General features: G+C 36.4%; 2 protein-coding genes across 6 annotated transcripts in view; one reads left to right on the top strand and one right to left on the bottom strand.

The window, feature by feature from the left end:
• Positions 1 to 12,458, bottom strand: part of LOC110450013 (ectonucleoside triphosphate diphosphohydrolase 1-like) — a 67,604-nt gene extending 55,146 nt beyond the window's left edge. The window contains exon 1 of one of the 4 annotated variants that reach the window (XM_021497212.1): positions 12,362 to 12,458. The gene's annotated coding sequence lies outside the window, so the exon portion shown is untranslated. The other 3 variants (XM_021497213.1, XM_021497215.1, XM_021497214.1) reach the window with 3 other exon arrangements.
• Positions 12,459 to 12,633: 175 nt separating this feature from the next.
• LOC110450012 (AT-rich interactive domain-containing protein 5B-like) overlaps positions 12,634 to 13,490 on the top strand; it is a 36,820-nt gene continuing 35,963 nt past the window's right edge. For both annotated transcript variants that reach the window (XM_021497211.1, XM_021497210.1), the window contains exons 1-2: positions 12,634 to 12,756; positions 12,960 to 13,214. In XM_021497211.1, the coding sequence (XP_021352886.1) occupies positions 12,736 to 12,756; positions 12,960 to 13,214 (276 nt within the window). In that variant the 5' untranslated portion in view covers positions 12,634 to 12,735. The remainder of the gene's footprint in view (positions 12,757 to 12,959; positions 13,215 to 13,490) is intronic.

Genomic DNA, 13,490 nt, shown 5'->3' with positions numbered 1-13,490 from the left:
CCGTTAAAAACACTAACCAAGAGTACCTACAGAAGTCACACAAAGTATGAAAGTAAATCAACATGTCAATTTAGTCATTCAAAGTGTTCACCTGTAAGTCTCAGAAAAATCAAAATAATGTGATTTTGACATATAAGGTCTGTGACCTTGATCACCTATTCCATAGTGGCCTTGACCTTTAATGACACCGCAAATGGATGGAAGAAACACATGCACACCATCATATAATCATATATACACAAAGTTTCAAAATTTTGTAATTGGTTCAGTGTTTTAAAGACTAGACACAATGCAAAGTGGATAAGTATCCTTGACCTTTGACCTTTACAATTAGTAAAGCTTGACCAATCATCATCAGATGACGCGTAACATGAAATTGGTTGTGAAAAAAACCTTAAAAGGATATATAGATACACTTTAACACCACACAGTATATATATAGTTTTGACCTTTGACCATGACCTTTGACCATTACCTTTTACTCTTAGCAGACTCTGTGTCAGACATATTATACTGCTCTGATCGATGACCTAATTTGTTTACCTTTGACATTTTGCAGTTTGTGGCCCAGACAATGAATAATATTTTGGCTACTGACCTTTACTTTCAACAAATTCTAAACTCTAAAGTTAAAGTTTTTTTTAGACATCAGGATTGGAGATTTTGTTGGTTTTTGGTTTTTTAATAAAGATGGAAGAAAAATATTCAAGTCTCATTTGGAATGGGGCAGAAATTTTAGTGCTAATTATACACTTGAAAAATACTGTAAGAAGCTGTCTATATGAAAATACAACTGTAACACTAAACAGGAAATAGTGTGCTTCCACCAGGGATCGAACCCACGTTCCCCAAGTTCCTAGTCGGACGCTCTTCCACTGAGCTTAAGGGAAGTTCCCTCTAGCTCAAAGCTAGAATGCACCCTTAATTCTATGTACAATCAAAATCTGCCACACAACAGCAGGTTTACTTATCTCGTTGTGTACAAACATTAAAGTGATAAACAATGTCAAATTTCTATCATTTATAATTCAAAATATCTCTATCGTATCAAGGAAAAACCAAATATGGAGGAACAATTATTAATATATAATTTGCCTGTCTCAGAATTTTTGTTTAACTTTCATCTGTATATCAATTTGTCATTTAAAAAAAAAAAAAAAACTAAATAGGGAAACTTTCCAATATCACGTTACCGTCAAGATCATAAGTAAACAACCAGCGAGATATAATACAATACAAGTCTATTTCAAACCCAAATGAAAAATGTCTCCATGCATTTCAGCGATGTAATTTATCTTTGAGAAGCCTGCCAAATTAAAGCCCACATAACGAGATCTTACCTGCGACCCACAATGTGCCTCTGGCTACCTGAGGTCACCAGTGACCTGGTAATAAGGTCTAGCATTATGGGACCTCGAGTTTCTCTTAATCTGTTTACATATCACTTAGCTATCTAGTAACAAATTCTGTCTTATTATAAAGCCAGTCAACGCTCAAACATATTTTATTTAAATCAAATGAAACTGTTAAGTGTTTCAACCATTTCACCTTAAATTTTAAAAAAGAATTTTGAAAATTGACTAAGTTTTAAGACAGATCTATAAATAATGATATTTGATATTGAATGAGATATTGTAACAATGTTTTCGCTTTATATTAAAATGAATACAAATATATATATTTACGTTTCAATGGAATTTGATTCTGGCAAAACGATCAAGATCTTTTAAAGAAAATTTAATATAAAAATGTTTTGAGGTAATAAGTACTGAGTGAAAAGAAAAAGAAAAGAGAAAATCCAGCTACAATCAAAATGATATAATGAAATATTGTCAATGGAGGTTTTATTTTCTGACCAAATAATAAAAAGTATGAATTTTTACATCAAATCTTAAAAAAAATGTTTAAATGAAGTAGAAATTGTACCAGTTTATTCGCGCAAAACACTGACATGACTCACTCAAATTTGATTCAACAGGAAAGTCATAATATGAACTCCCCATCAGTAAATAATAAATTTTAAACAGGAAGTGGCATATTGCATGAAGAGTGTATAATTAAAGGACTTTGTTTTTCCTTCACCTGATATACATACAGATATGTACAAAACTTTGACATAATGCCCCTTGTGTATTTTTCTACATCACTTACTGTCAACAAATGTCCCCTTCTTTTCTTGTTTTTAACTCATTCACCCCTGAACACACATTTGAACTCTTCCCAATCAAAGGTTGGAATAGTTCATTATGAAACTTCAGGGGTGAATCAGTTAATAATTCCTGTATATTTTTCCCAGCCTTGATATATCATCAGACTCCTTTATGTTAATATACACAATATTTACCTGTAGGACAATAATTGATGCTATGACAAATATACTGTGACTTGCCCTAAGTCTTCCATGTTACATAATTTTTCCCATTGGATTCTATGCTAATTTACTTTTTTAAGGTAAAATTTAAATCATTATTCATGGCTCTATAATTAAGATTTCAATTTTCATCCCAGCATAAAAGTTACACTCTGGCAACATCCCAACAGACAAAATGTAATTTTTTTGCTGTGAAAAACTGTTTTGGTCAATCAATTCCTCATGGTTAAAATTCTAAGAAATGATAAAGGAATAATATATTTTTAAGAAAGAGGATGTCATAACATCATTAATAGGCCTATTGTTAAAAGTTATCCGTTAAATATTCTAAGAAATAGGGAGAGAATATGTAGATACCTATATATATACCGGGATATACACATACATATTGTTCAAAGTCCACTACCTAAAAAGGCAAATTTGACACAAGTAAATGGTTATTAGATTACCCACGATGTTTACATGTATTCCGGTGTTACGATAGCTGTATCTGTGTTTATCAGGACATTCTACACCAGCCGTTATACACACACCTCATACACACGCTATAAATGGGAAGTATGTATGACCAGTCAAAAACCAATAAAGATTTGCTGTGAATAAAATGACAATATACCTTCTAACAAATGCTTACAATGTAATTCAGTATCAGAGATTTAGAGAATATGTGTACATGTAGTCATAGATATACCAGAAATAGCTAATGGATTACAGAATGCATGCACTCTCTAATAAAAGTTGATAATATTATCATTTTATCCAGGAGTACATACACATTTTTTCTTCCACACATTTCTATACAAAAACAACTTTCATTTTAGCATTCCCCATTATAACCATCTACCAGGTACATGCAGGTAAACAACAGATCTAGACCTCCTATGTTGTGATGGTAAACATGTTTATTTATTTTCAAAACAGTTTGTACTGGAAAATGAAGTTGTTTGAGCATTCATATATATTTCTGAATTAATAACAAAATCAAACTGTTCCCTAAGGTTCTGTCATGGACATGAACCCCTATCCACATATTAAATTCAAATGCATAAGCTTAAATTCCAATTGTTTGCCCTTTGCCCCATGGGTTTAAATATCCACAGAGATTTCCTTCATTTTTTATCCACTGATGTGCTACACAATCAAATTAAAATGTATCTTCAAGACTTTTCGCTATTTCACCTAAAGGGTTCCCCCAACCCTTTCTCCAAGAATATTGGTCTCATCCCTTGCTCTAAGTAAGGGAGACACTGACTTCATCAACTCATTCAACCCTGAAGACACATTTGAACCCTTCCAATTCAATGGTTGGAATAGTTCATTATGACACTTCAGGGGTGAATGAGTGAATAAGAAATGTGTCCAACACTTTAAGAGATGTATTCTACACTGTTTCATTTTTGGACCTGCCCTACTGTCTATAGATTCAACTTCCTTAATTTAAACAAAATAGTACATTCTTTTGTTTGTTTGTGTTTAACATCCTACTCAACAGCTATGATCATTTAAGGATTGTAAGGTTTTGGTGGTGGAGGAAAACAAGAGTACCTGGCAATTGCCCCATGTAGGCCTCAAAATGCAACCTAATGGAGGATGACTAGTGACCATAAATGGCAAAATGTCTTTATGAGTTGGCCACCTCGACCCTTTGCATGTTCTTATTCACTTCAAAAACTGGTGACCCAACCTTCCTCAGTTGTTTTAAAAAACAATCCTAAATTCCTTGTTGGTCCGTGATCACCTCAAAACCCTTATTGCATACCTGCTTTTATTTCTAAAAAAAAGTCTATCCTCTTGCCTGTGAGATGCTTCATACCAAATAAGAAACCGGTAATGAGGTTTCTGTAAATATATATCCATATTACGCCCGAATCCTTTTTCCCCGAGGGAGAAACAAGCCATGACCTCTATTCATTTAAAACAAAAGTTCCATCATTTTACCCAAGATATGTTACTTTTCAAAATAATGTCAAAATACATAGTCATTCTTGAGAGGTAGTTTTTTTTTTTTAAAGATTTACCCCTATAACCCCTATCAGGACATATCCCCTTACCTCAGGTATGTTACATATCAAATTTAGCTGGATGTGGTATAGAGTACACTAAGTGTAACTTTAGTCGCCATTCATTTACATTAAAATAGGATTCCTCGACCTCTGACCTTTTACCATCTTACATCATATCTGGCCAAAAACATGCAATTTAAAGCTACACAACTTTCTCACAATTTTTTTTTTTATGCAATGCCTATTAATTATAGTTCATCAAACCACTGGTTTGGAAAGTCTGGATCTTCTTATCTGTTTAAAGACAATTTTGATCATCAGAATATTGATACATATAGGTAGACCATACAACCTCTCTGAAATTACATCGTATTAGAATATAAAATTACATTTTTTTTTTTATATATACACTGTATATATATATATACGTCTTATTAACAGCTATGGTCATTTAAGGATGTGCCAGGTTTTGGTGGTGGGGGAAAGCTGGAGTACCTGGAGAAAAACCACCGACCTACGGCCAGTACCTGGTGACTGCCTCACGTAGGTCTTGAACTCGTGACCCAGTAGTTGAAGGCTAGTGGTAGCAGAATGTCAGACGCCTTAACCACCACCAAAATTACAGTCGGACACTTTCTTGTGTATTAAGCATCCATGCATAACATCAATTAGTGTATTTTGAATATGTGTTTCAATGAATGAACAATACAACCTTTACATGATCTTCTAGACTTAGATCAATAGGGAATGTCTTCACCTGCTACAGACGATCAGCCTGACCAGCTACTGTATCTCAGACAGGCAACAAGGCAGATAATCAATATTAATTGGCTCCTGTTAGCTCAGCAACATCATTATGGCATGTTATCTACATGTATCTAAGCCTGATCAGATTTCACTTTTTGTTTTAATCTTTTATATTGTTTTAATTTTTTTTCTGGTTAACATTTTACTTCAATGTCTATTTCATGAAAAAGATTTTATGCTGAGATATTCATGAGCCTAGCTCTTCAATAAGAAGGATGGAAAACGTGCAACTCCATAATGAGTAATCAATGTATGAACATAAAAATAAATATACAAATAACACTGAACAATGAAAACACTGAACAGTGAAAACATTGAAAAATGAAAACATTGAACAGTGAAAACATTGAACAGTGAAAACATTGAACAGCAAAAACATTGAACAGCAAAACATTTAACAGCAAAAACATTGAACAGCAAAAAAAACACTGAAACATTAAACAGAACAGTGAATGCTATTGAACAGTGAATCACATTGAACAGAAGAGTGAATGCAATTGAAAAGTGAATCACACAGAACAAAACAGTGAATATCATTTAGCAGTGAAAACATTGAGCAGAATAGCATATACCAGAGAACTGTGAAAACAACAGTGAATGGCAGAATGCAATTGAACAGTGAATCACATCAAACAGAACAGTGAATGCAATTGAACAGCAAATAACATTGAACAGTGAAAATATTAAACAAAACAGTGGATGCCTTTGAACAGTGAAAACACTGAAAAGCACAGTGAATGCAATTGAACAGTGAATCACATTGAACAGAACAGCAAATACCATAGAACCATGAAAACATCAAACAGAACAGTGAATGCCAATGAACAGTGAATACCATAGAACAGAACAGGTAATACCATTGAACATTGAATACTATTGAACAGTGAATGCCATTCAGAACAGCGAATACTGATTAGCTAATACCTTTTAAAAGTGAATGCCATTGAACAGCAAATAACATTGAACAGTAAATGCCTTGGAACAGTGAAAACATTGAAAAGAACAGTGAACGCAATTGAACAATGACAACATTTAATGAAACAGTGAATGTAACTATCTAGTTACGATACAAATTTCCCATTTTCATTTCAATAACACACGAACACAAAGTCCTGAGAAGAAGTGACTTCCGACTTCTCTCTGGAGGGAATGAAACCTATCCTCAACAAGAACTTCAGGACCATACTGATATCCCTCACCAACAAATCCCTGACCATGTGCAACATGATGAAATCATCAAAGTAGATGTTAACATCTATACTTCGAGAATGCAGGAAACTCACAATGACCTACAGCGGCTTGGTGAAAACCAATTGAGCACTTGTGAGCCCGAAAGGCATGGCCCGGAACTGAAAACATTGCTGTTGCAAGAGAAACAGAGAAACCTCTTTGCTGACTTCTTGATGGGGATGTATGGAAGTAGGCATCCCTTCCCAAACGCAGGCAGTGATCCCCCCCCCCCCCCCCCCTGACCTTGACCTTGACCCCCTGAAACACAAACATAACCCTCAGGTGGAATTTCCTTATTTTCTACAAGCATACCTCATCCGATGGAGTTTCCTGTCTCCAACATTCATAACACCCTTGAGCGAAATTTCCCTATTTTCCACGAACCCAATCCCTTGAAGTGGAATTTTTCAATTTTCCACAAACATAATCCTTCAGGTGGAATTCCCCTACTTTCCATGTAAAAAACCCATCGAGTACAAATTGTCCTATCTTCCACATACATAACTCTTTGAAGAATTCAGCTGACCACTGCAGGCCAGGTCTGAGGGTGTTGGTAAGGTGACTGACCACTGCAGACCAGGTCTTAGGGTGTTTGTAAGGTGACTGACCACTGCAGGCCAGGTCTGAAGGTGTTGGTAAGGTGACTGACCACTGCAGGCCAGGTCTGAGGGTGTTGGTAAGGTGTCTGACCACTGCAGGCCAGGTCTGAGGGTGTTGGTAAGGTGACTGACCACTGTAGGCCAGGTCTGATGGTGTTGGTAAGGTGACTGACTACTGCAGACCAGGTCTTAGGGTGTTTGTAAGGTGACTGACCACTGCAGGCCAGGTCTGAGGGTGTTGGTAAGGTGAACAATGTTTTATATCAGTCTGGTAGGTGCCAAAAAAGGGAAGGGGGGCTTATATGGTCTTGTACACTTATTAAAGCAAATATGCTAAATGTATAAGAATCAAGCTGGATGAACATCACTGACCATTATGATTCTTGAGAAAATATATAATTACTGAGCAGCAGCAGCAAAATTGAAATTAACTCATTCACCCCTACAATTTCATAATGAACTATTCCAACCTTCGAATAGGAAGAGTTCAAATGCATCTTCAGGGGTAAATGAGTTCAATATTTGTTCGAAAACAATTAAATATATATCAGAAATAATCTAGTCCTATTTTACTCTTGTACACAGATCTAGACTGCAGAGTTACAAAACAATTACGGACATGACCTTTCTCCATAATGGGGAATTCCGTAAAAGAAACTGATGTGTTTGCAAATGTCAAAGTGTTACCATTAACCGTTTCCAAAGACTTTGGCATAAAATCAATGCATTAGGTTAATACATATGAATGAACATTGTGTTAATATCAGTACATCAATCCTGTAGTTTCATACCCAAACTAATCTCTCTGCTTAAATGTACACAATCACCAGCAGTTGATGCATACTGGTATGTGTGCTTCAATCCTAGAGTTGATGCATACCGGAATGTGTGCTTCAATCCTACAGTTGATGCATACTGGTATGTGTGCTTCAATCCTACAGTTGATGCATACCGGTATGTGTGCTTCAATCCTACTAAATGAACAAACTTTAGTTATCATTTAACACAGACGAAACTGTAAGACAAAAAGTAGGTCAAGTTTTTGGGCGTTACTGCATATTTTCCTTTGAGTTTATTGCATCATTGCCATTATGGTTTTATAGAATGACTTGCTTACAACAATATACTGCCTTTAATATTCACCCAAATTCTTCAAACTCCTTTTCTTCCCAGACAGAAGGATGCACACTATGTATACTGTGAAATGGACCTCTTTATCCAAAAGCACTGACAAACAAGAGCAAATTTAGAACTCAATTTCAATATGTCATGAACAAGCAAATTTGTTTAATTCATATTCCCTGCTTGAAGGACATATTTAAGATGTAGCCTATGGTCAGGATTTACTTCAAACAAACATATATTTGTATAGAGAATTAAGAGCAGGCATGCCATAAAAGGTTTCTTAGAAATCAGATATCTTTTGATTTTCTGTCTTTGGCTGTGATCTTGGAAGTTGAGATACATGATGTAGGGAGCATATCTACCAGCTTTCTAATGCTTCAGACCTTGAACACTTCGAATAGATTTGGTTTGTTCAGTGTGTCTTCTTTGAATAGTTAGTGATGGAACAAGGCCACAGATAAATTGTTAAAATCTACACGTCGCAACATTTATTTTTTTGGTTTGTTTGTGTTTTACATCCTATTAACAGCTATGGTCATTTAACTATAAGGACATGCCAGGTTTTGGTGGTGCAGAGAAGACAAACCACCGACCTACAGCCAGTACCTAGCGACTGCCCCACCTAGGTCTCGAACCTGTGACCTAGTGGTGGGAGGCTAGTGTTAGCAGAATGTCAGACGCCCTAACCACTTGGCCTAGGCTGCCCCCATGATGGAACCCAAATGACAGAACAAGGCCATAGATACTTTGCTAAAAGCCCAATAACGGAACAAGGCCATAGATACTTTGCTAAAAGCCCAATAACGGAACAAGGCCATAGATACTTTGCTAAAAGCCCAATAACGGAACAAGGCCATAGATACTTTGCTAAAATCCTAATAACGGAACAAGGCCATAAATACTTTGCTAAAATCCCAATAACGGAACAAGGCCATAGATACTTTGCTAATATCCCAATAACGAAACAAGGCCATAGATAATTTGCTAAAATTTCCAATTCATCATAATGTTGTATCTGCTACATTACAGACTAAACTTAAAAAAAAAAAAATAGAACATGCCTTTGCTGGTCTCATTAAACTAGCCACAAAACATGCATGAACAAGGTAAAACAGAGAATTTGGTCAGATTCGCACTGAAAAGTATACTAACAGGTGCTGCTACTTTGTATCATCTGGGCCTGTATTCATGAGACCGTTCTCATGCTCAAGCATGGGTTCTGTGCTCAACCCAAGTTTCTTGAACCTCGCTTAAATTGTCTGAAACGATAAAAATGTTATGTGAAACATTTGAAACAGTATTCAGCTTGAAATCTCTCCAGAATTCTACCAAATCATAGACCAAATATTAATTGTAAATTTATTTAACACCGAAACAAGTAAGTAAGCTTGAGCACAGAATCTGAGTTTGAGCATGAGAAATGTTTCATGAATATGAGCCTTGGTTACAAAATTGTGCCTAAATACACCCATGGGAGGTTGTACAAGGTCTTTTGTGCCATCAGGGTCAAAGACTTTTTGTAGGAGAGAAGAACTGGACTGAGTTAGTCGCTGTTTACCAGGGAAGGTCTGTCTGCTACAATGTTCATAAAGAGTTCTGAGGTCTTTTGTGCCATCAGGATCAAAGACATTTTGTAGGAGAGAAGAACTTGACTGAGTTAGTCGCTGTTTACCAGGGGTGCTCTGTCTGCTACAACGTTCATAAAGAGTTCCGAGGTCTTTTGTGCCATCAGGGTCAAAGACATTTTGTAGGAAAGAAGAACTGGACTGAGTTAGTCACTGTTCATCAAGATAAAGAGTTCCGAGGTCCAGCATTAGAATTTTGGTCTGGTTGTCGTTGTTAACTTAGCTGATAACAGATAGAAATCTCTAACATAATGATAAGGAGCAGGGAACCAAGTCACATCAGGATAAACTCAGCGTTGAGTGACATCCTTGTTACAAGGTAGCTTTGTTGCTGATGCTATCAATTTAAAATGGAGTTTTTCCAAATGAATGGAGGTTTAGCCAATCAGAAGAAAAAAGCTTATTTGGTTTTGTTGAAGTTGTTTTAGAATATTTACTTTTATCAAAAGTTAATCCAAGATATGACCCAAAAGGGAAAGGTTTGACACTGGTTACCTATCCATCAACTTCACAATGACTTAAAACTTTGATGCATGAATTTTAAGTAATTTGAAGACACTGTTAAAAGATTCAATGCACATTGCTTCAGTTGCTGTCATTCAAACCAAAGCAATACATCACCTCACACTGCAATTTCTTTCGATTATTTCATTATTACACAGGACAAAGCATTGTGGGTAATCCTTATTTTCAATATAAGGTGCCTCCTGACAAACTTTGATATCAAACTGGTTTACTGGTTTACTTTTGTTTAACATCCTATTAACAGCTAAGGTCATTTAAGGTGGTGCCTCCATGTGTGTAGTGTATGCATGCTTGCGTGTGTGTATGCAGGAGACAGGGTATGTTGGTGTGCCTGCCTCCTTGTGATAGCACTACTTTATAGTGCTATCTCACTTTAATACAATGCCGAAGGCACCCAGCACAGCTTTCCACCCATCACATTATACTGACAACGGGTGAACCATTTGTTGCCATTCACCTAAATCCTGAACGTCAAGCAGGGAATAAGCACTACCATTTTTAAGGACTTTGGTATGTCTCCGCCTGGGGACAGAACAAATGTACAAAGGGCCATAACTCTGTATATAGTGCTGCCAAAACTTTGTGTGTGACATTGCATGGATATATACAGGCCTTTTTTTATGGCCAAATATGGGCCGATTCCCCTCTCCAATTTTGGCATTATTTTCCCCTATTTCAGTTACAAATTTCTCCACTAGGAACTAAATACTACTACATGAATATCTGTCTTGGTTCCATTTTGTTGTTATTTTCTGTTAGTTCTACGACTGAGTGATTTATTTAATTTTCCTCGTGTTCATGTTATTAAAATTGTCACTGCTGATATTTTACAACACTGTTTACGGCTAGCCCTGTTTACGGTCTACAATATATGAACAGTCACACAAACGCTTCTAATGTATATCCGGTGGTCAATTCTAAGCATCTATTATGAACAGCCAGAAACAAATATGAAAGATTGTCATCCATGCCCCCCTCTTGTACACGTAACCCCTGGCTCCGGCCTGCAGCCCACGCTAAACAGGTCATGCACTTACAGCGCAATCCTTGCACTGTCATCCATGGTACTTGCCTACAAAACTTCGTAAGACTATCGGAGGTAAGCCCCAGACAAAGTAGAATTTATAGTAAGCAAAAAGATATAAATCTGTAATAATTAGACCCAATTTTTATTAAATAATATACTGCTACCTCGGGCTGTTAGTTGCTGCATAAACTGATAATATATTGCAGCGGAACTGGACTGGGTCGATCGTCGGCGACCTGGTAGCTCAATTGGTAGAGCAAGGGATACTGACACCAGGGTTGTAAATCTAAAGTTGTGTCTTTTGGGACGAAGACTTAGAAAAAGGAAGGAGGAATGTAGCAGAACTGGACTCACGGGGTCAATTGTCAGCGACCTGGTAGCTCAATTGGAAGAGCATCCATCTAGAGTTTGGAGAGTCCCGGGTCCGAACCCCCTGTCTGGCCATGCACTTGTCCTCTCCTGTTACAGTGGTGCCTGTGACCAACCCTTCTTTCAAGCATTTGATGTATGGTGCTTGGCAAGGGATACTTGAACCAGGGTTGTAAATTTAAAGTTGTATCTTTGGCGACGAAGACTTAGAAAAAGGATGGAGGAATGTAGTAAAACTGGACTCGGTCAATCGTCTGTGACCAGGTAGTTCAATTGGTAGAGCGTCTGTCTAAGAGTTTGTAGGGTCCGTGTTCAAACCCTGGTCTGACCATGCATTTTCCCTTTCCTGTTACAATATTTTGTTTTCAGTACAATAGAAAAAAAACACAAGAAATATTTATAACTGGTTCTTATTGTTGGTGAGTATATGACACTGAATATTAATTAAAAGCATACTGACACATCATAATTAAGGGAACCGGTGGATACAACGTTTTGTATGCAACTATATAACCGTGACAAAGTGAAACTAGACCATGTCATTGAGCTATCGATTCCATCCCTACTGTCGTCCAGTAAACTTACCGACAAAACACTCGCTATATCTGCCGAATACTGATGACCTGATCTTCTAATATGGTCCTTGTGATATAGCTGACATTGTAATTAAAAAAACTTACCCATATCTTTCTCGTGGACACATGTGACTACCGTTCTTCTTCCGTCCGTATCACTGACTTCCGTCAACAACCCAAGGCCGCCATGGCTCGTGAATTCTGGCATCATGGGATAGCTAAATCTGTTACAAACCGCGCCTGAAATATTCATCAAATTCATTCTGAAACAATATTGCAAAATTTGTTTATGTATTTAAGATACTAGAAACAAAATTCATTTGATTTCATGTGACGTGCTTAATATTTGGAATAAATTATGATAATGAGGATACACACTCAACACTCGTGACGTCACGTAATTAGGTCCTAAATATAAAGTATTGTTGGTGTTCTGCATGCCTAGATCAACGCGATGAAAACCGATCTTTTATAGGATTATGGAGTCCCAAAAGGTCCAGGTAAATATACAGTTTTATTTATGAATATATTTTCTATGAATTTTTATTCAATAGCGTTGAAATAATGCCTGAAATACGTGTAGAAACTAGGATGTTATTTATTGAACAAGTGACCTACTATGAGAAGGGAAGGGGAAAATTTATCAGCGATTTACACACATACCGATATATGTGATTTTCATTCTAATTGCTTTTCTTTTCAGTTTGTCGGGGCGTCCTGTGGACAACATGGACCATACACATTTTACAAAGCGTTCAAATATTTTAGAGACAACAAATTCAGAATTTTAACACTTGGGGAATTTTTCTTTCTGAAGATATTGAAAGAGGGCCCCATTTGTATTGGGGAACTTCAGTTGTTGTGGGAAAATAGTCAAGAACACCAGTTTCTTGCCAGCGTCCGACTGTATTATCTACCAGAACACACACCAGCAGGAAGAGAAAATTTCCACGGAGAGGTATATTATTTTTGTTCTTTAAACCTTACATTATTTCCTTGCTCAGATTGAAAAAATATTTTGAATGGAGTTATGTGTGAATGAATATATCTTTCCACTTGAGTGCTTTCACATAGAACTTGACAGGCTTACATTGTGGCAAGCTTATTGAGTGTCATTTCCATAAAAATTGTTCATGTTTTGTTCATTTCTGTTTCAGTTATATTGACTATATGCATGCATATATTACAGACAATATTATACACATGTTATTGGGCATATTAATATTGATTTACA

Source organism: Mizuhopecten yessoensis, unplaced genomic scaffold, assembly GCF_002113885.1.
Source record: "Mizuhopecten yessoensis strain PY_sf001 unplaced genomic scaffold, ASM211388v2 scaffold4899, whole genome shotgun sequence".
In the NCBI taxonomy this organism is placed as follows: domain Eukaryota; kingdom Metazoa; phylum Mollusca; class Bivalvia; order Pectinida; family Pectinidae; genus Mizuhopecten; species Mizuhopecten yessoensis.
Note: the sequence above shows the minus strand (reverse complement) of the source record. Positions and strands in the feature narration are given on the sequence as shown.